A 24,514-nucleotide genomic window follows, 5' to 3' on the forward strand; every position below is an offset into this window, starting at 1 on the left:
CAAAAACCCAAGGCATTCATTGGAAGGAGCATATCTAGGTGGCATTCAAAGTGGCTAAGGAATTGAAGGGCAAGGCTTTTACACTCAATTACTACCTAAACCAACCCTAGTTCCAAAGATAGCCACTCTTTAGGGAGAAGCCTCAACACAAGTACACCAAACACTAAGACAAGCCAAGGTGATGGGCCAATCTCTAAGGTTCCTAAATCTTGGGAGGCATTTTGTAATATGAAGGTAAGCCCTCGATAAGCATGACCATGAGATTTTGCAATTAGCCCCTTACTATTACAAAATTTTCACCAAGCATCTTAGTTTAGATCTATAGGAAAGCACTCCAATGGTCAATTCTTTGGTCACCATCCTAGTGATCGACACTCCTATGGAGTGAAAATCATCTTGGAGACCTTATCAAGGCAGCTTAAACTAAAGAATTTGAAAACCTCCCCATTTCAAGTATGTATGGTAGATTAGTGACCTATGGATCCCAAGAGCATGCTTTTCGATGTAGCAACTACCATTGGGAGTGTCCACCACACGATAAACTAGATAGTCATTTCCATGAAGGAAAATGCTTACCCATTTTTATTAGGCAAGCCTTGGCTAAAGAGTGCAAATTTAGTGCTTCATTATTGGGGCTTTAAAATCATGACAATCAAGAATAGGGACACATGCGAAAATCTCGAGGGGCTTGAGGAAAGTCCCATGCAAATATAGCCCATGTGATTTGGAGGTCAAGGATCAATTTCCATAGGACTTTGAATATTGAGTTATGGATAAGCACATCTTTCCTATGGGTGAGATTGGTATCTTCTAGGTAGTCATCCAAATCAAGTGGAAGATACAAGAAGACAAGCTTGAGGAGCAGAGACATCTATAACTTGAGAATTTCTCTAAAGATGTCATAGGAGAGAACATGAGCTAGTTGAGCGTAAGATGGCTACCACTCAGCTTGGCACTTATAACTGGTTTCCAAACCAACCTGGGAAGTCAATGAGGAGCCACATAGTCTAGGTAAGAAGGAAAGTGTCTATTTATCAACTCCTTACAAATAAAAAAATGTTCATACAATATAATTATGTGTTTGGTTGGAGCTATAAAAATCTAGGTATGGTGCCACCTGAGATTTTTCAACATCATATCCCCTTGATACCCAATGCCCAACTAGTCCATCAGCAAAGATACAGAATGAACCCAGATTATGCCAAATAACTCAAAGCCAAAAGCTTGACCACATGGTCAAATTTGATTTCATCTATGCAATCAATTGAGGCGATTGGTTATTCTTTTGATTGTGGTGGTGCCAAAGAAGAATGAGAAGCTCTAGTGTTCATTGACTATGGAAATTTCAATGCCTAGACGATATTAGATCCATTTTTTATCTACTTCACCAATAGAATTCTAGAGATAAAGTAGTGGGCCATGAGATGTGCTCATTCATAGGCTATTACAATGGCTATAATCAAATCTCATTGGTGCTCGAGGACTAGCACAACACCACATTCATCACCAAATGGGGTGCATATGCATACAAATTCATGCCATTGTATCTACAACATGTGCCATCCACAGTTTAGAGCTCATGGTTGAGACCTTCAAGGAGTATATAATGGAGCTCATTATAATCTACTTGGATGATTTTGTGTTTAATCAGCTAGACATATCATTTAGCTTGCCTTAATAAAGTTTTTGCCAAATTCATGCAATTGGGAATCTCCTTGAAGCAAGCCAAGTGTATCTTGTATGTTGGGGTTGGTATACTATTCACCGTGGCATTTCCAAAAAAGGCATCAAGACCAAGGCAATTAAGATCCAAGCAATTTCCTAGAAACCAAGGGATTGATGCAATTAAAATCATTTACTAGGTTCATTAGCTTCTATTGTGGTTTGTGAAGGACTTTGCCAAAATGGTTGTAGCACTTTATGAGCTTACTAAGAAAGACACCTTTCATTGGAATGAGGATTTGGTGGCACATTTTAATTTCCTCAAGCAATGAGCAACCACAACACGAGAACAACACCAGTTTTGCACCAACCAATGTGGGATGTAGTCTTTCATGTTCATGTTGATGCATCTAGTTATGCCATTGGTATAATCTTGGCACAATCAACTAGTAGGTTGTTAGCCATATTATGAGCCCTCGAGGGCAACTATAATACTATCATGCAGGAAGACGTTGGATTAGTTTGTCGATTAGTTGGAATAGTTTGTAGTGTCCAAAAATCTTAGCAATATTTTCTTGGAAAACCTTTATTTTCTATGTTGGTGACCAAGCATTGTTTTAGTTGATTAACAAAACAATCATCCAAGGACAATGGGTGCAATGGATGCAATTTCTATAGGAGTTCAACTTCTAGACCATCCACAAATTGGGAAATTCATATGTAGGTGTAGGTTTCCTTTCAGACTTACCTACACTAGACTAAGCACAAGGACTCACCACCGGCCTTCTAGATGCTCAACTATTTGTAGTTGACATCTCCAAAACTAAATATGATGAGATGCTCTAGTACCTATCCCAAGCCGCATTTCTCTAGAACATGCCGTGATATAAGTACAAATAGGTTGCATTGAAAGATTGGAGCTATAGCTTGATTAGAGGTAAAGTCTATCACAAGAAGCACATGGGGTCCTATGCAAATCGGTTCTTCCTCATATATGGGTGGTCATGCTCATTGAGGAACATATGGAGCTTGTTAGAGGCCACTTCAGCAAACAAGGAACTCACCGCTTAGAAAGCACTTCAAAAAGGATTGTGGTGGAACACGCTATTCTAAGATGATCATGCATGTTGTGTGGAGTGTGACATATGTCAAAGGATGGGTTGGTTGTTGCTACAACATGACATGCCCCTTAACCTGAGCCAACCTTGGGAAGCATTCCAGCATTAGGGCTTAGATTTTATGGGTCCATTCAAAAACTTGGCTCAGTATAGAAAAAACAAGTACATCCTTATTGCCATAGATTATCCCACCAAGTGGATAGAAGCCAATGATTTCAAGATAACTTGGCTCAAAGCACGGCCAATGCATCTACGATCATATCATTTGCAAATATGGTTGTTTGATCAAATTTGTAAGCAACCAAGAAATACATTTATGAATGAGGTGTTTGCTTCACTAATGGTTGAGTTCATTATAATTTTGTTGATCACTTATTATCCATGTTGCAATGCCAAGTTGAGTTCACCAACAAGGTTGTCGAGTCAACTCTCACCAAGATGGTTATCATACATTGCCAAGATTGGGATATCAAACTATATGCAACACTATAGGCATATAGGACAAGTTAGAAGGTCACCATGGACCTCCCCCATTCATGATGGCTTATGGGATAGAAGAAACAGTTCATTGGAATTTCTAGTACCAAGCCTCTTCATAGCAATTGAGCATCACCTCGAAGATTAAGAAGCCATCAAGAAGCACATTTACCAATTGGATGAGCTTGATGAACTTTGAGCTTTGGCAGTCTAGTCCCAACAATTGTTTTAGTGGCATTAAGAAGCTTTGCATGATAGGCATATTGTGAGAAAAATATGAAGAAATGGATGCTTGTTCTTTTGTACAATGCCAAGCTAGGACCCCTCAAGAGAAATCTAAAATTAGGATGGAATGAGCCCCAATGCACATCATTGAGTGCTTCAAAAATGGAGCAACAATTTGCAAGGCCAACTCATCCTCGAACTCTTTAATAGTAGACAAGTAAAAACCTTTCCATGCGATATCTTGTCTTGTCTTGCATTTACAACAACTCAACATTGGGTACCTCCACATGACCTGGGCACTCCAATTCAAGAAATTATTGAACATCATAATGCACACGATGCTCAGTTCCTCCACTTTGAGATATCACATGTACCATTCAAAATGATAGTGGCCAGATCAGATAAGTCATTTTCTCATACAGATTGATATTGAGGCTCAAGTGACATTACAACCTACATTATTTTTTTCGTAAAGCTCTCTTAAGACCTCAGTCTCATTTTTTCATCCATCAAGATTTGTGTTGACCTTCTTTCCATGGCTTCTTCATCCTCCATCCTAGAGCACTCCATCTTCAAGATAAAGAAAAAAAAAATTTCTTCCCATGTTTTTGCCCCACATCCGATCAAATGGCTATTCGCAAGTAAATCCATGCTGAAATGAAATCATCTACATGTGGTTGTTAATCTTCCATGGGATAGTTGTTTGGAAGATGCAAAAACTGATAGAGTCCTCACTTCTTACTACTTGTCTAAGCAGAATCTCTTCATTGAGGGTCATTTTGTCCTCATCAACAAGCAGCTCCTGCAATCCATAATCCAAGATCATTGGCATCATGCACCAAGGAGCTGAGCTAACATTGAGCATTAAGAAAATTATGGGAGGTGGGAAGCAAGCACAGATGAGCCAAGCTTCACTCTTTTGTTTAAGTTTGAAACCTAATGTAGAAGGGGTACACATGCATAAAGAGATGGATGGATACATATGGGGTCACTCAAGAAAATGTTGCTTAAATTTTGGAGAGGCTAGTTTCTTGACTTGAGGCAAGAGAAATTCGTACTATTGCTACACAATCACCTTTTGTAGCCATGGCTATTGTGAAAGTAGTGGAAGTTTCTTTGGGTTCACTCTTTTCTCCCCACATTGTGTATGCTTGTTTCTTTGTCTTCATTCAATTTTGTCCACTTGGTAGTAGATGCTCAATTTTGTGCATCCAAGCATTCGTAGGTTGCTAGGAGTTAGACAACACAAGGAGTGCAAGAGAGGGCATCCTTGTAATTTGAGAACCAAGTGCTCACCAAGAACTAAGCACTCACTATTCAATCAAGGGCTAAGGGAAAATGACCAAGTTGTGATTTGAATTTTCAAAATTATGCTTTGTAATTTTCGAGAAGCTCATCCATGCATGCTTTGTAGATCAAGGGTGTCAACATACATCCATACTCAAACATGGCTTGACTCTATAGGCGATGCTTATAGACTTGGAACAGAAACTTTATTGCTCAAATTTTGAGTGAAATAAACTATCTTCAACTATTACTCCAATCTCATTTAGTGAAGTTTAGAATGTCATAAGGATGAACTAACTCATTACCCCTCTTTTAGGTGTTTTTGTCTTATTCTTTTCCCATTGCAAAGATTTTCTCTCCCTTATAGTGATGGAGATCGAGTCATGACTCATTAGGGTCAAGGGATTGGGATTGGGTGCACCTCTAGGGTCAACATGTCGAGATTGAGGGGTGGGTGTCTCGAGCATGGCACTAAAGTGAAGGTGCCAAGGTCAAGGTATCACAAGTGAGGCATCAATATCGATGATAATATCTGAAAATCCAGCAACGAGGGCCAAAGCCATAAAGTTAATGGCAACATTGGGGTATCAAAAGCAATAATTGAAGTCAAAGAATTGAGTTCAATGGTCACATGGCATACTCTAGTAGCTCCCCAATCTAATGATAATATTACACTAACAAGGGCTAGAAGCACCCAAGGGAGCAAACAAAGGCATGGAATAGAGTGCTTGGCAAGTGTGTGTATGATGTGGCCACCATGTGGTAGCCTTTTGGTATTTTCTAGTGTGAGATAGACATGTGGCCTTACCTACTATAAGTATTGATGATTGTGGAGCCATTGCTCCCATTGAATATATCTATCCCTAACTACTTTTTAGGCTAGCTAATCGCAAGCTAGAATTTCCCTCCCCCTTCCATGTAACTTGACCCTAATGCATTGGAACCCCCCTTGTTTGTCACATCTATGGATTTGCCCCTTTTATGGTATCATTTTATAGCACTCTGAGCACTTGACCCTTCACCCCCTCATGTCAATCCTACCATGCATACCCTTCTTTGCTCCCTATCTTGGATAGCACCCACCTAGATGGATTGGCTATGGCAATGCATGCACCCATACATTCATGCATGCACGCACTCGTACGCGTGCGTGCACACACACACACACACACACACACACACACACACACACACACACATGCACGCATGCATGCATGCACACGAACGCACGTGCACACACACACACACACATGTATGCATGCACGCATGCATGCACACACACAGAGTTACGGATGATGTAAATTGCACCATGCCATAAGAGCATAAGGTCAAACCCAAAACCTAGCCCTAAGGGGCTCTCCTATATATGCTCAAGTTTATGATCTTGATATAGTGTTGTGTATGGTGCATAGCATACAACCTATATTGTGCAATCCCTTGTCTCTACTTGATCCTCCAACATGGTATCAAATCTTGAGAGAGTGTAAGCCCTTGTTTTTATCAACGAAACAAGGCCTCCCCTTAAGGCATCTTCGTCACTTAGTAACTCTTCTTAGGGATCTCTTTTCACTCTCCATTTCATTTTGGAAAGCTTTGATTTTCACATTTAAAGATTTTGTTTTCTTAATTGAGTGATTTGATGAACTTTCTAAGGCTTTAAGTGACTTTAGCACTTGCATAAATCTCTCTTTGAGTGAAAGACAATTTTTAGTTTCTCTTTCATCTACGCCCTCTGCTTTGGTTTTCGCCATTTTTAGTAGAGATTAATGCGACTTTTGCATGCAGCAATGGCACATCAACTCAACATCCCTATAGCCAAGAAGTTGAGTGCAATGGTTATACGAGAAAGTAAATAGCAAAGACAATTTCCTCAAGAATAATTTCTCAAAAAAGGTGCGCATAGGACTTCGACGGTAGTAGTAGCTAAACTAGACATCAACTATGACTATGACCAAAAGACATAGCCAGCTAGGCTCAATGCATCAACAACATAGTAGGCAAGTATGAGACAATATCAAGCTCAAGCCACCCAACAACAAAAAGCAAGTAGATAGAAGTGTAGATATGATGACCTACCTTGGAAGAAACAAATGACTCACTCCTTTATGACAACATAATAGCAACAAGTAGAACTTTATTGATGACAAACTTTAGGACTGGGAAATAACATTAAACACAAAAGCGAGTTTAGTAGAAAAAAAATGATAGAGGCAAAGTAGCCAACAAACAAGAGCAATGGCACATTACAACACTCCTACAATAGCCCACATCAATAGCAAGCAAAGAATGCAAGTAGACAAAGAAGACAAGCAAACAATAGCAAAGTATTTCCAAGTATAGTAAGTAAGTAGACACGAAGAAGAGTAAATGCTAGTGCCAAAAAACAACAAAATTACTGTGAAACACATGCCTGTAACCTAGCGAGTAAGTGACTAGCAGTGGTAGAGGCAACCCTGATCATAAGAATTGCAAGTAGCATCTCCATCATGCTAACTCCTTCATCTTCTGTGTTGATCTATCCATCATTGTTGTGATACTCCATAGCTAGCTTCAAATTTTTCATAGAGATCTAATCCATATGCCATTGTAGAAAGGGGTAGCTAATGAGATAGGATTACTCTGATCCCAGGTTATAGTTATGGCCATGTGGTAACCTTATCTTAATTACTGCATCATCATGTTTTCCAACTTAGCAACCACGTGCATGGGGTTGTCACTCTCTTCATAAAGTCGATGCAACATGTGCAAGAAAGAAAAACAATGTGCCTGTTGTTGCATTTTTACATGTACTCATGTAATTGATTAACCGCTCTTGCATCTACATATTTTTTAATAAAATTTAGACACCCCTCCACAAATCTACATGTATAAATTGCACTATTGTAAGTCCCCCTATTAAAAAAATACTCCTCCATGCACCAACATGGTTTGTTACCTGTGAGCGACCCTCGAGGCCTTGTGTGACTTACCACATCAATAGTGACACCTCATCACATGCCAAGTAGCCATGCCACATCAACATGGCTACATCATCAACTACCATTTCACCATGTTTATTATGTCAATTGCCTAAGTCAATAGGCCACATCATCAATGACATGTCATCATGCCACATCATGTGCCACCTAAGCACCTATTGCCACATAGGCATACTTTTGTAAGCATCGTGTGAACACACATTACCACATCACCACATGCTATATCATCACTTTTTACCACTCCTTGGACAAAGTTTGGCTCAAATTTTAAATGGCCATAACTATTGATCCTGAAGGATTTTGCAATGGTGTAAAGAATAAAAACGATCAATAGATTATGGGGGTTAAAGGTCACTATGCCTCTACCCCAGTTATGTACAATACTCAAACACATATATAAATGAATGAAAAAGAAGATTAGGGTGTTCTGCACCCACAAAAACTTGTGTGTCTCTTTGTTTCTCTCCCTCCCTCTTCCGTTGAGAGCACTCTCAACTAGTATCAGAGCCTGGGTGGACTAGCTGACCGTGCATGAATGCCTGGAAGCTCAGCAGCTCTATGGGAGGAAGGAGAAGCTCTATGGGAAGCTTTGTGGGTGACTTTACTTGCATCCAAGTGCGTAGAGACCTTGAAGGAACCTTTGGAAAAGTCACTTTGGTTTTGCGAAGTGGTTTTGAGACCCTGTTAAGTGTTTTTAAAGAAAAAGTCGTTTTTTAAGCTTTTTCTTGTTTCGTTTGACGATAGAGACTCCGTATTGACTTGTAGAGGCAACCATTACCTGCTTTTGGTATCCATTTCACTTCAGCAGCTTGGAAACACCTTCATTCTTCAATTTGGGATCATTTCGTTGGATTTCTGACTCATTGTGTTAGTTTCAACGTTTTTCTGCCTGGGTATTGGAACTCAAGTTTGGAGCAACCATTTGCAGATCTATCAGTTTCAGTGGACTCATGAGGTCCTAAAACTTCTATGTTGTGCATCATTCGCACTCCGATGGAGTTTACAAACAGTTCAGTTTCCAAAGACGTTTTTCAGTTCATGTGTTGTACCCAGTGATTAGGACCACTGTTTCCAAAACCATCTATCCCATTGTGTTTTGGATGCCTAAAAACCCCTACTTGTCAGTTCTTGTGCGATTCGGTGGAATATTTTCAGAGTTATAGATCTCTATGTATTTGATTTTGTCTCTCTGTTATGCATTTTTCATTCTAAGGTTTTGAAACCTTAGATTTATGCCACATGGCAGTGGATAAGTGTTGATTCCCATTTCTCTCATCAGTTGGGATTTTGGAGTTCCAACAGAAGAGAGATATTTGCAGATTGTCTTGCTGAGTCCGATTATGCAATGGCACCCATGTTTTGAGGCATCTCAGGTTCTATTTTCAGTAGCGGTCATTGCCATGGGACCATGATTTCTTGAGCATACCTTATGCAGATCACTCTAGTTGCAGTTTGAGCCATGTGCGCTCATTCATGGTGTGCATTGGGTTGCAGTGGATGATTTATAGGCCATTTGGATGCATTGCGATTCTTATTGGATGCGCTGATAGGCCCAGATTGCCTTGTGAGATGCTATTTTTTATGGACGCTTTGCACATGGATGCTATTTTATGCTGAGGGACAACTTTGACACATTGGAGGTGATGCACTGGTAGTGTTATCCTCTCTTGGATGAGATATTGTTGATGCATATGCCCATGGACGGTGTTTATGCTTGAGCCATTTGACACATTACAAGTGATGCACTGATAGTGTTATGCTCTCTTAGATGAGATATTGTTGATGCATATGCCCATGGATGGTGTTTATGCTTGAGGCATTTGGTACTTATTGGCACTTTGGATTGCCATTGTAGTTGGCATTTTCTTTTGGGCCAGATTTGCTCATATGGATGCATAGTACATGCACATGAGTCAGCTGTATCTTTTGATGCTTTGAGCTTTGAGTTTTGGTGATATTTCACTCTATTGTGGCATACACATTTAGGTGCACTTGGTATTTAGTGTGATTCTCTCTTGCAAGCACTAGCATTTGGGATTTTGCTTTATTTGCATCATGGCATCCTCTTCCATGTCTGAAAAGGAGTTTTTCAACATTAAAAAGTTTGATGGGCGTCACAAAAAAGATGAACCGTACCATTCAAGAAAGGTTGCAATGCATGCTTTACAATGCAAGTCTTTCTGGTGGTTTTTGGGCTGAGGCAATGAAGACTATAGTGCATGTGATCAATAGATCACCTAGTAAGAGTTTGGTGGTATTCTTGAAGAGGCATGGAGTGGCAAGAAGCCCTCTTACTCTCATTTGCATATATTTGGGTGTGAGGCATATGCACATGTACCAAAAGAGCTTCGAAAGAAGCTAGATCCTAAGTCTAGGAAATGCATCTTTCTGGGTTATGGTGAAAGTGCAGAGATGGGCTATTGTCTCTGGGATCCAGAAGCAAAGAAGATCATACACAGTCATGATGTAGCCTTCAATGAGAAGAAGATGCATAAGGCACCCATGAGGGATATGGAAACGAGGAGAATCACTTTCCAGGATGTGAATCCACCTGCATATGTTGATAGACAGCAAGCTGTCCATGCACCAAATGTGCAAGAAATGGTACCACCAAGTACTCCCACAGGTATACAAACAAGGGTAGATGATGGATCATTTATTGGTGGAAATGATGAGCCAAATATGGCTGATATGCAGGTGGGATAGCAAGCTGAAATGCCCTTGAAAAGATCATCTAGAGGTCTAGACCACCTGATAGGTTTGTTCCAGGGATAGACTATGTGATGCTTACTGATTGCGGGGAGCCTTCTTGCTACAGAGAGACTATGATGCACGAGGATCAACGCAAGTGGGAGTATGCTATGCAATCAGAGATGAGTTCACTTATGAAGAATAAGACTTAGGACTTGGTTTCTTTGCCACATGGAAAGAAAGCATTGCCATGTAAATGGGTCTACAAGATGAAGGTCACAGGTGATGATGTGCCTAGGTACAAGGCCCGTTTGGTCACTAAAGGGTTCAAGCAAGAGAAGGGTGTGAACTTTGATGAGATATCTAGTTGTGAAGATGACCACACTTAGATGCATGCTTGGCCTAGTGGCACAAGAGGACATGGAGCTTATGCTGATGGATGTCAAGACAACTTTCTTGCATGGGGATCTGCATGAGGAAATTTACATGGTGCAGTCGAAAGGCTTTGAAGAAAAGGGCAAAGAGCATTTAGTTTGCAAGCTAAAGAAGAGTCTCTATGGTCTTAAGCAAGCGCCTAGAGAATGGTATCAGAAGTTTGATGCTTTCATTCGGTCCCAGGGTTTTAGAAGGAGTGAAATTGATCATGCCTCTACATTAAAAGGGCTAAGGATAATAGCTTGATACTCTAGCACTGTATGTGGATGATGTGCTATTGGCTAGCAAGAATACTTATGAGCTAGATGCATTAAAGGCCAAGTTGTATGAGGCATTTAATATGAAGGATTTGGGACTTGTAGGTCATATTCTTGGTATGCGCATCATGCGTGATCGGAGTAGGAAACTCCTTTGGCTTTCACAGGAGGAGTATGTTACAAAAGTATTGCAGCATTTCAATATGGAGGGGGGGAAGGCAGTGAGTACTCCATTGCCCCCATATGTGAAACTGAGTCATATAGATAATCCCAAATCAGATGAGGAGAGGGCCATGATGGCCAAGGTTCCTTATGCATCAGCAGTTGGGAGTCTCATATATGCTATGATAGCTACTAGACCAAACATTGCATTTGTAGTGGGAGTTGTTAGTCAGTATATGGCTAATCCAGGAAAGAGGCATTGGGAGGCAGTTAAGTGCATCATGAGATACATGAAGGGTACCTAGGAGATGTGCATCTGCTTTGGTAGAGGAGACATGTGTGTACTTGGGTACACAGATTCATACTATGCAGGGCATGTGGATAGTACGAGATCCACTTCTGGTTGTGTTCACCTTTGCAGGCGGTGCAGTGTCATGGATATCTCGCACACAAAAGTGCATTGCTTTGTCTACCACAGAGGCTGAGTATGTTGCAACCATAGAGGGTTACAAGGAGGCTATATGGCTTGATCAGCTAGTGGGAGATTTGGGGATTCATACAAGTGTACCAACATTGCATAGTGATTTCATGAGTGCTATATTCAGCTAGCACGGAATTTGGTCTTTCATGCAAAGACCAAACACATTGAGGTCAAGTACCATTTCATCAGGGAGGTACTTGAGGACAAGCGCATAGAGCTTGTCAAGGTTCATACAAATTATAACCCCGCAAATATGCTGACAAAGAGTCTACCTAGTCAGCGGTTTGAGTATTGTCATGTATTGATGGGCATTGGATAGTATGCTCACTGGTTGTTCTCCCTTAAAGGCACATTTTCCTTTAAGTGGGAGGTTGTGGGGGTTAAAGTTCATTGTGCTTTTACCCCAGTTATGTACAATACTCAAACACATATATAAATGAATGAAAAAGAAGATTAGGGTGTTTTTTGCACCCACCAAAAACTTGTATGTCTCTCTATTTCTCTCTCTCCCTCTTCCGTTCTGCTTCCGTTGAGAGCACTCTCATAGATGATGCTCTATGCATACATCAAGAGAATAAATTTTGAATCTTGACTTTCCCATAGGTCTAAATCATTTGATCGTCTTCATTAAAACCACCTTTTGATTCATTTTAGCCACCCAACACATAAAATGAACAAAGATAAAAATCTTTTGGTGCAAATTTATAATGGGAAGTGTAGCTTAGCTATTGACTATATACACTTAGAGGAGATTAAAATCCACCAATACAAGTGAAATATTGCCCATACTAGTCGATTAGTTCCCATTGGCATCAATCCCTATGGGTCTACCATTAGTGTATGAATTCATATATTTTGCATACCACCTAGTACCTTGGCAATTGGCAGTTCATCACACACTGTGACATCTGGTAGAGATATCTCCCTCGGATTCAAGACAATTGCACACATTTACACACACATGCCACACATCTACACACACTTACATCAGCCTTGTATAACCTATTGGCTAGTCCTGACACAAGGTTGTCATCATTTTATTATAGGCTTGATCTTTAGAACAATTCTTCACCATGACACATAGTTCTTGAGGACTCATCTCACATCCACATGGTTGGATCATACTTTCTATTGAGAGGAAGTTATGGTAGAGTATTGCATATTGGCAATTCAAAATAAGCCCTACAATGGTAGCTAGAGCATAAGCCTCACAGTGGTAGCTCATGTGCATAGTGTTCTCATGGTACACACTCTTGAGAGTACACAGTTAAACCTCTAGCATAGAGCACTAGACCACCTCCATCATGGATCCATACATCTTCACATTGTTTTGATGATATAACATTCATGTCTTTGGATGAGATTTATGAGAAAAAAGAGAACCTACTTAAACCTTTCATTACCAAAGGGTATGTATTGATTTATGAGCATGACTCGAACCTCATTGGTCTTGAGATATTGGATGCAAATTGTCATTTTCTATCAGCCCACAAATTTTTATCATGAATATTTAATAGTAGTGAGCGCTTAGCACGAGGCACTTTCATCAACATCATCACACATTAATTCTAGTGACATACATCCATCATATGCATGCATGGATGAGAGTCCATCTACTACCACATGAGTTGTGGACACAAAGAAGGAGTCCAAGAACAACTATCATGCAAAGTTATAATAAGTAAGCCCTCAATATGAGACTCTCACATTGGTCACGTACATTATGGCTGAGCCATCTTTTTAACTCCCAACAGCTATTGTTCTATCATCGTGGAACATGGTTGCTCTAGCAGCATAGTCATTGGCATCCATTTCAAATACAAATGGTTGCTAATCTCCACAATTTGCAATGTAGAGGCTGATGTAACCTTTTTGTTTTAATTTCTTGGAACAAGCATCAAGCTCACACTGTGGGATGGTACTTATTGTACTTTAATTCTATCTTGATGGATTAACACAGTTCATAGAAGGCATTGATGTTCCAAAGGAGTCTTATTGTAAACCAAGACGTTGTTCCAAAAAGACCACACAAAACTTTCTTCATATGGATGAAAAAGATAATTCATCATCTCATATCGAACGAAACCCACTCAAGATTATACACCTCTAATTTAGAGGATCTAGGATTTGACTTCATTACACCGAGTGTATGCGCAAAACATCCATAAGTCAAATGTCAAACACTGGGACACTATTCGATTAGGATAGTGTGTCCCTACCACATGCCATTGTGCTGTCAATTCCTTAAGTGATTCCATCCCAACATCCATTATTGAGCCTTTCACCTCTAATATAGAATATGCTATGATTATGGGGACATAGATTTCACTGCCAGCTCAGATCAATACACTAGTCACATTCAAGACACTACATCATCAACTCAATCATGCAGTTTATGTGGCCTTAGCACATATCAGATGCAGTGATTTCTTCTATCAGCCCTCGGTCCCATAACGGCCTATGTCCTTGTAAGTTGTATCATGTATTTGCACATCCCTCAATAAATAAATGCCTCTATCCCAAAAAAAAAGTAACCAGCTACACTACCAAATGTAGCAAGCCATTGCTAGTAAAAGCAACTAGCATAAAGAAATGTAAAAAGAACTTGAAATCAGATGTTAGTGACACTAGATAGCACTAAGACAATCTAGAAATAGACTAGTGTTGTGGTTATAGTATGATGTTAGTTATTACTACTAGCATCATAGTTAATATGGTTTGTGGTGCTAGTTACAGTTATTAGCACGAGCTACTATTACTAGCAAAAAGACTAGAAATCCTTGTGACGATAACAAGCACAAGCAATAGTACCAAGCACTTGCACAGGTTGCTTGTAACCTAGTGCTAGTGCTACTAATAGTAACCCAGCACTACCAACTATAACCAGCAATTGTTAGTAAAAGTAACTAGCATTACCAATAGCAATTGCTATCAAGTGTTAGTAATAGTACGTAGCACTTAGTCTGACAATAGCAATAGAATAGTAATATTAGTTAGAACTACCAAATAGCACTCACTCTTATAATAACTAGCATAGGTGATATTTACAATAATTAGCACCACCAATCACTAACTAGCACTAATAGTTTATTGATTTTATTGTAATTGATTACTAATTTATTTGTAGTTGTGATGCAAATATTATAAGATAATCTACTTAGTTCCTTGCGAGATTCAAGGCCACACGTTGACTTTTCTAAGCACACATTGGGTCAAGTTAAACTGCAAAAACCCTTTGTTCTTGTTCCCAACTCCCACAGCATGGGGGAAGGTAGTAGCTTCAACTTGCCAATGGATAGTTGCTCAATGTATTGGGAGACCTTCACAAGAAGATCCCCCAATTTTATATGCTTGCCTTGCAATCACATTTATCATTTGTTTTGCTTTATGCACATGTACAAACTGCAAGGAGGGTGTACTTAAGGCCATGAGAAAGGAGCTTTGCTTGAGTAGTCATTTGACAAGCACTTTGGGTGTAGCAAGTATGATGCTCCCATAAGTTGTTTTATATCCTATTTTCGTATACTAGTAATATATCATGACATACTATTAAGTATTGGCAACTTGTTTGAAAGCAGAGGATGCCACCCACGAGAGGCGATGGAATTAATGAGACACTCATAATACTACAACTACTGCGAAATTGTTTGAAAGATGAGGATGCTATGAGAAGGGTGGAAACCTGTTTAAGGCAAAATGTAGATGAGATATTAAGGAGGTAGGTCTATGCTTTACACAAGACTTGAGTATTAAACCGAGCAGGACTAATTTAGTCAGTGAGAGGGAAGAGCCTCCATCTGATGTGGTTAACATCCCTAAAGTAGAAAGTCAAGGTGAAAACCCTGTGCAAATGATAGAGCCTTCACTACTTCAAGAGCATCATGATAATGTCATTACAATAGCGGTGATGACCTAACGCAATCATGCTCACCAATTTAATGATCAAAAGTCTCCATAAAACGATGTCCTCAATGAACGCTAAAGGTAAATCACTCTTCTATGCATAGTTTGGTTCTTTATTAAATTATCAAACATGTGCACCTTCTTGTTAACTGATGCTTTGTTCTTTATGATTGTAGGTCCTGAGCCACCAACCATAGACCACTCGGTGGATGCAGTTGAAGCTATTGTAGCTATAATTGGGTAGGTGGCTATTAATGGTAAATTGCCTCAGCCTCCTTCAAGCAAATCAAAGAAGAAGAAAAACAAAGTGGAGCCTTGCTAGACACTATAGGCCCAAGCCAAGGGCTTGCAAGGAGTTGTAATTTAAGTCTTAAGCACATGATGCATAATAATCTTGTCTCCCTATAATAGGTGTTTATAATGGCCATGGGTCCATATTTTGAATAAAGAGATGAGTTGGCTTGGCTACCATTCATTGTCTATCATTGAATGGCATTGTAATTAGAATACAACAATTTGTTTCATAAAAATACTGCAAATGTTGTGTTTTAATTTTTGTAGCAATTTCTTTCATGGTGATTGTGCAGTACATACTTTCAGGATTTACATTTTTTTGAAAGATTGTAAGTGTGTAGATTATTGTAACCTCTTGCTGCATTTATATTATGTTTCTTTGGTGCTTAATGCAAGGACATTTGAGCAAAGAAGGGTTTTTTTTAATTAAGGGTAAATTTAAATAAATACACATCGAATATAATTAATTTAAGTGACTGTACAAGGAGATATTTAAATTCAACAATGAAACATGTACACTCATAGAAGGAGGCCGGTCAATAGTAGGTATATTAAAACATGTAGACTTTCAAATATTTGCTTGCTTACACGTGTAATATGCACCTTTAGATAGCGACCCCTCACATTTGGAGTATCAAGCCTTGATTGTAGCATGTATGTTATTACTTAATATGTTTTTGGAAAAACAGCATATGGAAGCTCACAAAAAAGGGCATCCATGATGATCCATCCCACTAAAACGCTCTTTTGAAGAGGTAATGTGACAATGCTCATAAAGTGCTCATTGATATCATTGGGTGGCGTAGGGAACAATACTCATGGTTGCACGTGGATGCTCAAATCTAGAGTATGAATCATTACATTCCTTGGCCTACCATCTTTTTGTTAGAGAGAGAGAGAGAGAGAGAGAGAGAGAGAGAGAGATGTAGCTTTTGTCGATGTGTCTAAGGGCTTTGAAGTCCTCTTTTGTGCGCCTCCACTAGCATTCAAACATCAAAATGAAAAATAAGAATCTATCTAACGTGGTACCTAATTCTTGGAATGTATATGTGGTCCCCTAGACATTAGGGAAAATATCATAATTGGCTCCTTTACTACCATCTATGGCTCTAGCTATGGCCAATTACCAAAAGCAACCTCATGTGACAATTCATGCTTGCATGTAAAGAGTAGGTTATGGCATGATGAGGCAGAGCAAATTTTGTGCCCCCACTAAGATGATCTAAATGACCTCGTGTGTGGTGGTGTGGAGACTTGAGGAAGAAGCCAAAGCATCTGCTAATGGTGGGCAACAAATCTATGTCATACTGTTTAAGTGCCACAGTAAGGATAAAATGGGACTATGAGTAAGAAACTAGGTATTGTTGTTGCTCGTTAGGATGTGCATTAGCATTGCATGGGAAAGTTTTGTTAGAGCATGTTCACATGAGACCCTCTAGATGCATGTGCAAGGGTCAAATTGGCGTTGTTTTTTCTACGCAAGGATTCGGGGGGTCAAAATAGCTTGAGCAGGGGGCCAAAAAAGTAAAAGGTCATCCTCCCTCATGAGGAGGGGGCACAATAGGCAAAGAAGGATGGCTTTGGGACTTGAGATTGAGTTGCAAAGACAAGGAAGCTTAAAGCATGGGTCAAGGGTAGGAATGGGATGGTGGTGGGATGATTGGTTCAGCAAATTGAGGGCTGAATTTGCGCAGCCCCCTCACTAGTGGGGGGATGTGGGTCAGTGGGTGTTGTCCCACCCAAACAAAAAATGCTCCATAGGTTTTATCCTTTCACATGCATCTACTTGTTGTGCTCAAAAAAATGAACTCGTAGGTGAGTCATGCCCAAGTGGGAAACGAAAGTCGGGTGGCCTCAATATGCTATCCAAGAGAGTAATCCCTAGTCGGGGATGGGATTCCAGCTTGGGCAACCCAAGAGGTGGACCAACTTTCATGAGGCACCCCAAGAACTGGATCAACTTGTGGCAAATTTATGATATTAACTGAGCAAAGCGAGTGTTTGCCTCTTGTGAATCATTGGGTGGATGGATGACCATTTTGACCTTGGGGATTGGTGAGCATAGTAGGTTGGAGTGAAGTGAGTTCGCGCATTGTTGCGAATCGTGCCGAAGTGGCATGTAAAAGCACGTCTCGACGTGCTATAGTTGCATATAAGAGCATGTTTCAACGGCATGCTAGCTTGGCAAATATGCCTCCTTATGCCTATGTTTGGTCTATTCCCATGCGAAGCCCCACAAAGATCATTGCTTGCAGTTGGCAAATCCAAGCCCCATTAGAGACGAAAAAATGCCTTCTCTGCCCTGGCATTTCAGGGCTTTGCCGCTAATAACCAGTTGAAAGTGAACTACCCAAATACTATATGGTTGCATCCAGTTGAAACCTTCTCGAATCTCACTCGTAGGGGCCCAGTATGTATAGAGAGCAGCGGGCATACAAGCGAGAGCATGTGTTATGCTTAGTCGCTCTCACCACCAAGTGCATAGGCACATTTGCTAGGATAGCAGGTCGGGGGAATGTCCTCTAAGGGTGTTTACACACTATCCCATTGGTGGGCATGTCCATAGCCCATGCACAACTTGCCCACAGTTGAGATGCATTTAATGCACATTGTATGTAAATGACAAGCTAGGACTCCATGCCCTAGCCTCCAAGACTTGAACCCATGATGTGAGGGTTGGCAGCCCAACATTCAAAGCACTAGGCCAAAGCATGAGGGTTGGCAGCCCAACACTCAAACCACTAGGCCAAAGCCTGAGGGTTGGCAACCCAACACTCAAACCACTATGCCAAAGCCTTGGAGGTCATCCCTATAGGGACGCCAGACTACTATCGGAGGTAGTCTAGCTATTCGAGGAGTGTCCTATAGGGCTGCCTTCACCTTCTTTATTGTCTGCATCGCCCTCTAGTGAAGAAGGTTTAGGGCGTGGGGAGGGGCACCCACCACAGCTCCATCCCAGGATGTGCTGGTTTGGAGGGTGGGGAGGGGCGCCCCCCATAGCTCCATCCCAAGATGTGTGAGGAGCCTTGTGCCGCCAGCCTGCATTTCATGAGCCACAGAAAGTCCGGCAGGGTTAATAAAGCTTACAGGGGCGACGTGAATGGGAGGGGGGAGGCAAATTTTATTAGTAGCTTCGACTAGCATCACGACTAGCATCACGGGCAGCATCTCCTTCTTCCTATGGGAAAGGCGAGAGCTTTTTTGCAGCTTTGGAGTCTGTCGGGCACCGTGGGCCTCTAAACACCCTAAAATGGTAGAGAGAAAGGGTGGCAGTGGGGAAGCGGGAAGGGGAGAGAGAGAGAGAGAGAGAGAGAGAGAGAGGGAGGGAGGAGAGAGGATGAGGATGGATGAAGATGTGAATGGGTGGAAGGCGTGGGCGGCACGCATGGCCATCGCCATCAACAAAAACAAAATCATAATAATCAAAATCTAGCTACAGGCGTCGTAGTCGTCTTCGTCTTCGTCGTGTTGTGGTTGTTCGTTCTTTGTTGTTGGTTTCTTCTGCTTCGTTCGTTAGCATCTACGTCGTCTCCTCCACTCCTTCTCCAATCCCAATCCTTCGCACGAACCCTCATCGTGTCCTTCTCCCCCCCCCCTTTCCTGAATCGCTCCATCACCTTCATTCTCGCAGAATATGCCCTCCTCAGCCTTTTTACATCTCCCCTCCTCCTACCACCTGCTCACCTTCTCTATATTTATATATCGCACCCTCCTCCGTGGACTCCCTCCCCGATCGGTTCTCCCTTGAGTCCCACCCTGCTCCAACCTCTATCCTTGGCGGCTACACGACTCCCCTCTGAGACCCACCTCCCATCCCTTATCCATCCCCACCGCCCCATCGCCTGGACTGCGGAGCTTCCAAGAAACGCCGAGCGGTTTATATTTGGCCTAGGCACCTGCATCAGATGCCCCGGAACCTCCTCTCTTTAGATGCTTGAGCTCGCCTTCCTACTTCTTCTACTTCTTGAAAGTCCTCTTTCAGTTTCGTACTTTCAACATTGGCTCTGAACAAGCGTAAGCCGACAGTTCTGGCCGTCAGAGATTATTCGTACCGTCACCTAGCAAAGGTCTTCTAGGGTTGTTTTATGTGACAAGATTCGCTTGTCCCGAGTCCTACTGGCCGGACGGTAATCGCGCCCCTATGGTCTGCCTTTCTATTTGCTACTGCAGAGGGATTGCTTGTGTAGAAGCTCAAGTAAAATGTAGAGCAGGCGAGGGTTTTAATCAAACCTTCAGCAATAGCTCAAATTTGCTCAATTCTGGTGGATTAGAGGACGAAGTCGAAGACAGATTCTGTTGTTCGAGGTTACTTGAAGAAAAAGGTCGGTCAGACTATTTGCTGCAAAAGGTAGCAATCTCAGGTTCTTCACGTATGGAGGTTGCTTCAAATGTCGCCCTTATCCGTATTCTCTTCGACGAGCGTCAGGGATTTGCCGCTGCAAAGGCACTTCTGAGCAGCTATCTGATCGATTGTAGAGAGTTGGAAATCGGGGAAAGTATTGCAGTTGGGTCGTCGGGAATAGTGTACAAAGGGCTAAACAAAGGGCAGAAAGTGGCAGTGAAGGAGCTAAGAGGAATTACGAAAGGCAGTAGGACTGAAGGTGAGTTCAGGCGGGAGGTGCTTGGGCTCATCTCTTGTGCCCACAAAAACGTGTTGAAGTTATACGGTGTATGTCTAGATTCGGAGCGCATTTATATTGTGACCAAGTTTATGGAAGGCGGTTCTCTGCTCCAGTTTCTCCAGCAGCGACGACAGGGCCTCAAAATCAGAGACGTGTTACGGCTTGCTCAGGATGTTGCGGAAGGGATGGAGTTTTTACACTCACGGGGCATCGTGCACATGTAGGTACTCGCAGTTCTCGAGGTATTGTTCTCATGATCAGATAAGTTTGTGCTGCAATCGATAGAATGTTTGTGCGGAACACTTCATCTGGAAGTGCAATGGCTTTTACAGGGATTTGAAAACGGCGAACGTGTTCTTGGACGAACATAGGAACGCTGTGATAGGAGATCTCGGGGTTGCGAGGTTACTAACAGAGAAAGTAGAGACGGGGGAGGAAATAGGGACGTATCGCTGGATGGCACCCGAGGTGAGCATTGCATCTCATAGGTGCTGATCAATTTGGGATTGAATTGTGATAGTTACTTGTGGATTTCTTCGTGAGTATGGAATGTCAGCGATGCTAACGCGTTCGTGAAATGCTTGCTGCAGGTGTGCGGCACTGAATGTGACAAAGCCGGATCATTCAGTCTCAAGAGCGATGTATATAGCTTCGGAATTTTGCTGTGGGAGCTGGTCACGTGTAAAATGCCATACGCAGATTACAATCCTGTCCAGGCTGCGGTGGGAGTGGTGATGCACGGCCTCAGGCCTGCTATTCCGTCAGATTGCTTCCCACCTCTCCGCTATCTCATCGAAAAATGCTGGGCTCAGAATGCTTCACTCCGTCCGCATTTCTCTCAGATTGTCAAGATGTTGCAGATCATATCAAAGCAGGATTGGAGCTGAGCGGGCATTTCTCGTTGGTTCAAGAATCACCTGTGCAGCTGTATTTGATCTGCTGCGTTGCTCTTCTGTCTCAATTTCTTCAGTGTCTACCCAAGAGGAATCCATTTGTTCCTCGTCCTTGTTTTCATATCCATCACGAGAATTGTAAGATCTAGCTTTTAGAAGATTGTTTATACGCCTTGTATGCACATCCATTGGACTTTTTTTTGTGTCAGATGCATGCACATTTTGCTTGCAGAAAATCGGCCCTTATTCTTGCAACATCCTCCATTGGGCGAATTTTGTAAGAAATGGTTGCAAAACTAGTGCTATTGAGGCTTTCTCCTCACAAAGGGACGAAGCACTGTGCCCGTTTTTGGGAAGTGGATTCCATCCACGCTCATGTTCTATATTCTCGACCTGTCGGACGGTATTTTGCAGGCAGACCCATGAAATGAACCACAGCCTTGGCGAGAAGGATGAAAGTTAGTGACCGCACATGTCGGGCGAAAGAGAAAAATATATAGTATCGTTAGTGATCGCACATGTTCGACTGTCAATACTACATGTTTTGGCAACATAAATAAGCCCCTTAAAATGTGGATCATGGCTAGAGAGGGCATGGAAATTGTGACTCGCGATTTTCAGTCGTCTTTAATGTCCATACTCCAAACTATACTACCAAGCCTTCTCTAGATGAGCTAGAGATTGAGAGAGGGGGAAAGAGTAGAGAAGCTACCGGGGAGAGTGGCCTTTCCCATGCGTGTCTCTAGAGTCCATAATCCAAGCTAGAGACAAACCTCTCCAAGTATCTTGCATTAAAGCTACTGGTACCAAAGGCAACTACCAAGCCTTCCCTTGATGAGCTGCCCATTGAGAGAGGGAGGAGTAGAAAGCCATGAGAGCATGCATGTAGCAAATATCATAAGTGATCAATCTAGTGGTGAACATTAATAAGATTGTATGCAAGGGCCCATGTTCTTTCCATTGTCATAACCATAGATGAAGAATGGTTGATCCCAACCTATTTACCATCATTGCCATTTTTTAGAATGGAGAATGGTTGACCTTGGGCCATTCGCTAATATGCAGGGAGGTGGAGCTCTTGAGATCCAACAAACTAGATCTCTTTTCCAACTATCAACATCTGCCACATTATGTTTACGTTGAATCTAGTAGGTCCTTTTACTCTTCTAAGCAAGCTCTTCCCTTATGCCTCACAAACTGATGGACGACATTGCTTGGCCAACCTTCCTCTTATCATAATTATGGGCATTGATATGTAAGCAATTTCAACCTAGTCATAAAGTTAGCCTTTTGTGTATATTCTATACATGACTTTGCTAAAATGCCTAGTTTCTTTTTTTAAATCTACCTATTTTGGAGTTATAAGTATGTTAGGATAGTTAAAGTTTGGAAGGTAGTGACCTCTAATTTTAGTCCCATAAGGTATGGGTGGTATGCTATCCATGCGATCTAGTAGGGATCTAGCTCAAGGTCTAGTGTGAGTCCATCCCAAGCATGTGAGTGCTACTTAGAGGGATGATGCATGTTGCATCCAAAGAGGACAAGCGTCCCTTCTCTTTACATGAAAGACCAACCAGTCACCAAATTACGTCCAACTTATTCTTGCCATTACAGGGTGAGATCTTTAACAATTAAAGTAAAAGCAACTATGAGATTTTGTGTAAACACTTCTTGCACATCCACTCACAATATGAATATATAAGTCACCTAGGTCGATGAAGCATAGAAGAAAAGCATAAAGCTAGAGTAATCAAATGGCTCAAATATTTCAAAGTCCTAGAAAAAGGTGATACGAAAATGCTTGCACTTCCTTGGTAATATTCTTTGTATGTTGTTTTTAATGGACTTTGATCATTGCCTTTCATACTCATGATTGTTTTACCTATTGTTAGGGGTCAAAGTATGGCTCAAGTATGGTAGGGTGTAGCAAGATTTTGTGATGTTGTGAATATATTTGAGTGAGGTATCTAGTAACAGGCATAACTTTTGAAATTCTATTTTATTTGCAACAATCTTCGTGTCTAAAAGTATCCACATGATTTAAACATTCCTTTGGAAGAAAATGTATTATTTTGTATCCATACTTTCAACCATAACATCAAGCCATAGTGAAGCCCTTGAGGAATATAGGACATTTGAAGTTCATGCCTTTAGAACATTACTTTAGGTGCATGTCCATGCTTCTACTAGAACTAATTCCTCACCAATTTGGTTTGGTTGTATAGTTGCATCCAATTCAATGCTTTAGACAAAACTATGAATACTTCTCAAAATATAGGCTATAAAGTGTTTATGAGGACGATCAAAGAAGTAGTATATAGTTGAAGTGCATCATTCAATAAAAACTTCAACATTGAACATGATCATAGCATCATTCAATAAAAACTTCAACATTGAACATGATCATAACATGTTATTGAAAGTCTACCTTGGTAAAAGTTTCCTATATATTTTCATTAGAAGAACTTGCATAGAAAATATTTAATTGTTTTTGTCCCAATATATAGACAGACTTCTAACATGCTTCCTATTATGAGCGGATTTGCTCTAAATCTAGTGTAAGAAACTGGCAGAAATTCCATTAAATTCATATTTTATGCATGAAATTTTACTAAATGGTGCAAAATGACATGATAATCTTCTAAATCATGCCTTTCCATTTGTTTTGATATGCAACATGACCCCATTTGGATTTGTAAATCAAAAGATACAAGACGTTGAAATTCTCATCTTTTGGGCCCGTGCTCCCTCTTTTGGCCCAAAAGATGAGAATTTCGACATCTTGTATCTTTTGATTTACAAATCCAAATGGCCTGTGCTCCCTCTTTTGGCTGAAAAGATAAGAATTTCGACATCTTGTATCTTTTGTTTTACAAATCCAAATGGTGTCATGTTACATATCAAAACTTAACGCGCTCCCTCTTTTGGCCCAAAAGATATGAATTGCGACATCATGTATCTTTTGATTTACAAATCCAAATGGGGTCATGTTACATATCAAAACAAATGGCAAGGCATGCTTTAGTTGG

General features: G+C 41.0%; 1 protein-coding gene across 1 annotated transcript; it reads left to right on the forward strand.

The window, feature by feature from the left end:
• The first annotated feature begins 19,471 nt into the window (after positions 1–19,471).
• On the forward strand, positions 19,472–21,882 carry LOC147906095 (serine/threonine-protein kinase STY17-like). The gene is made up of 3 exons (XM_087383090.1): positions 19,472–20,812; positions 20,925–21,060; positions 21,183–21,882. Exons 1-3 carry the CDS (start codon positions 20,112–20,114, stop codon positions 21,477–21,479), a joined length of 1,134 nt encoding a protein of 377 aa, XP_087239216.1. The 5' UTR covers positions 19,472–20,111; the 3' UTR covers positions 21,480–21,882.
• The last annotated feature ends 2,632 nt before the right edge of the window (positions 21,883–24,514 follow it).

This window comes from Dipteris shenzhenensis, chromosome 1, assembly GCF_047967505.1.
Source record: "Dipteris shenzhenensis isolate YYH24624 ecotype China chromosome 1, Dip_SZ_1.0, whole genome shotgun sequence".
NCBI lineage: Eukaryota > Viridiplantae > Streptophyta > Polypodiopsida > Gleicheniales > Dipteridaceae > Dipteris > Dipteris shenzhenensis.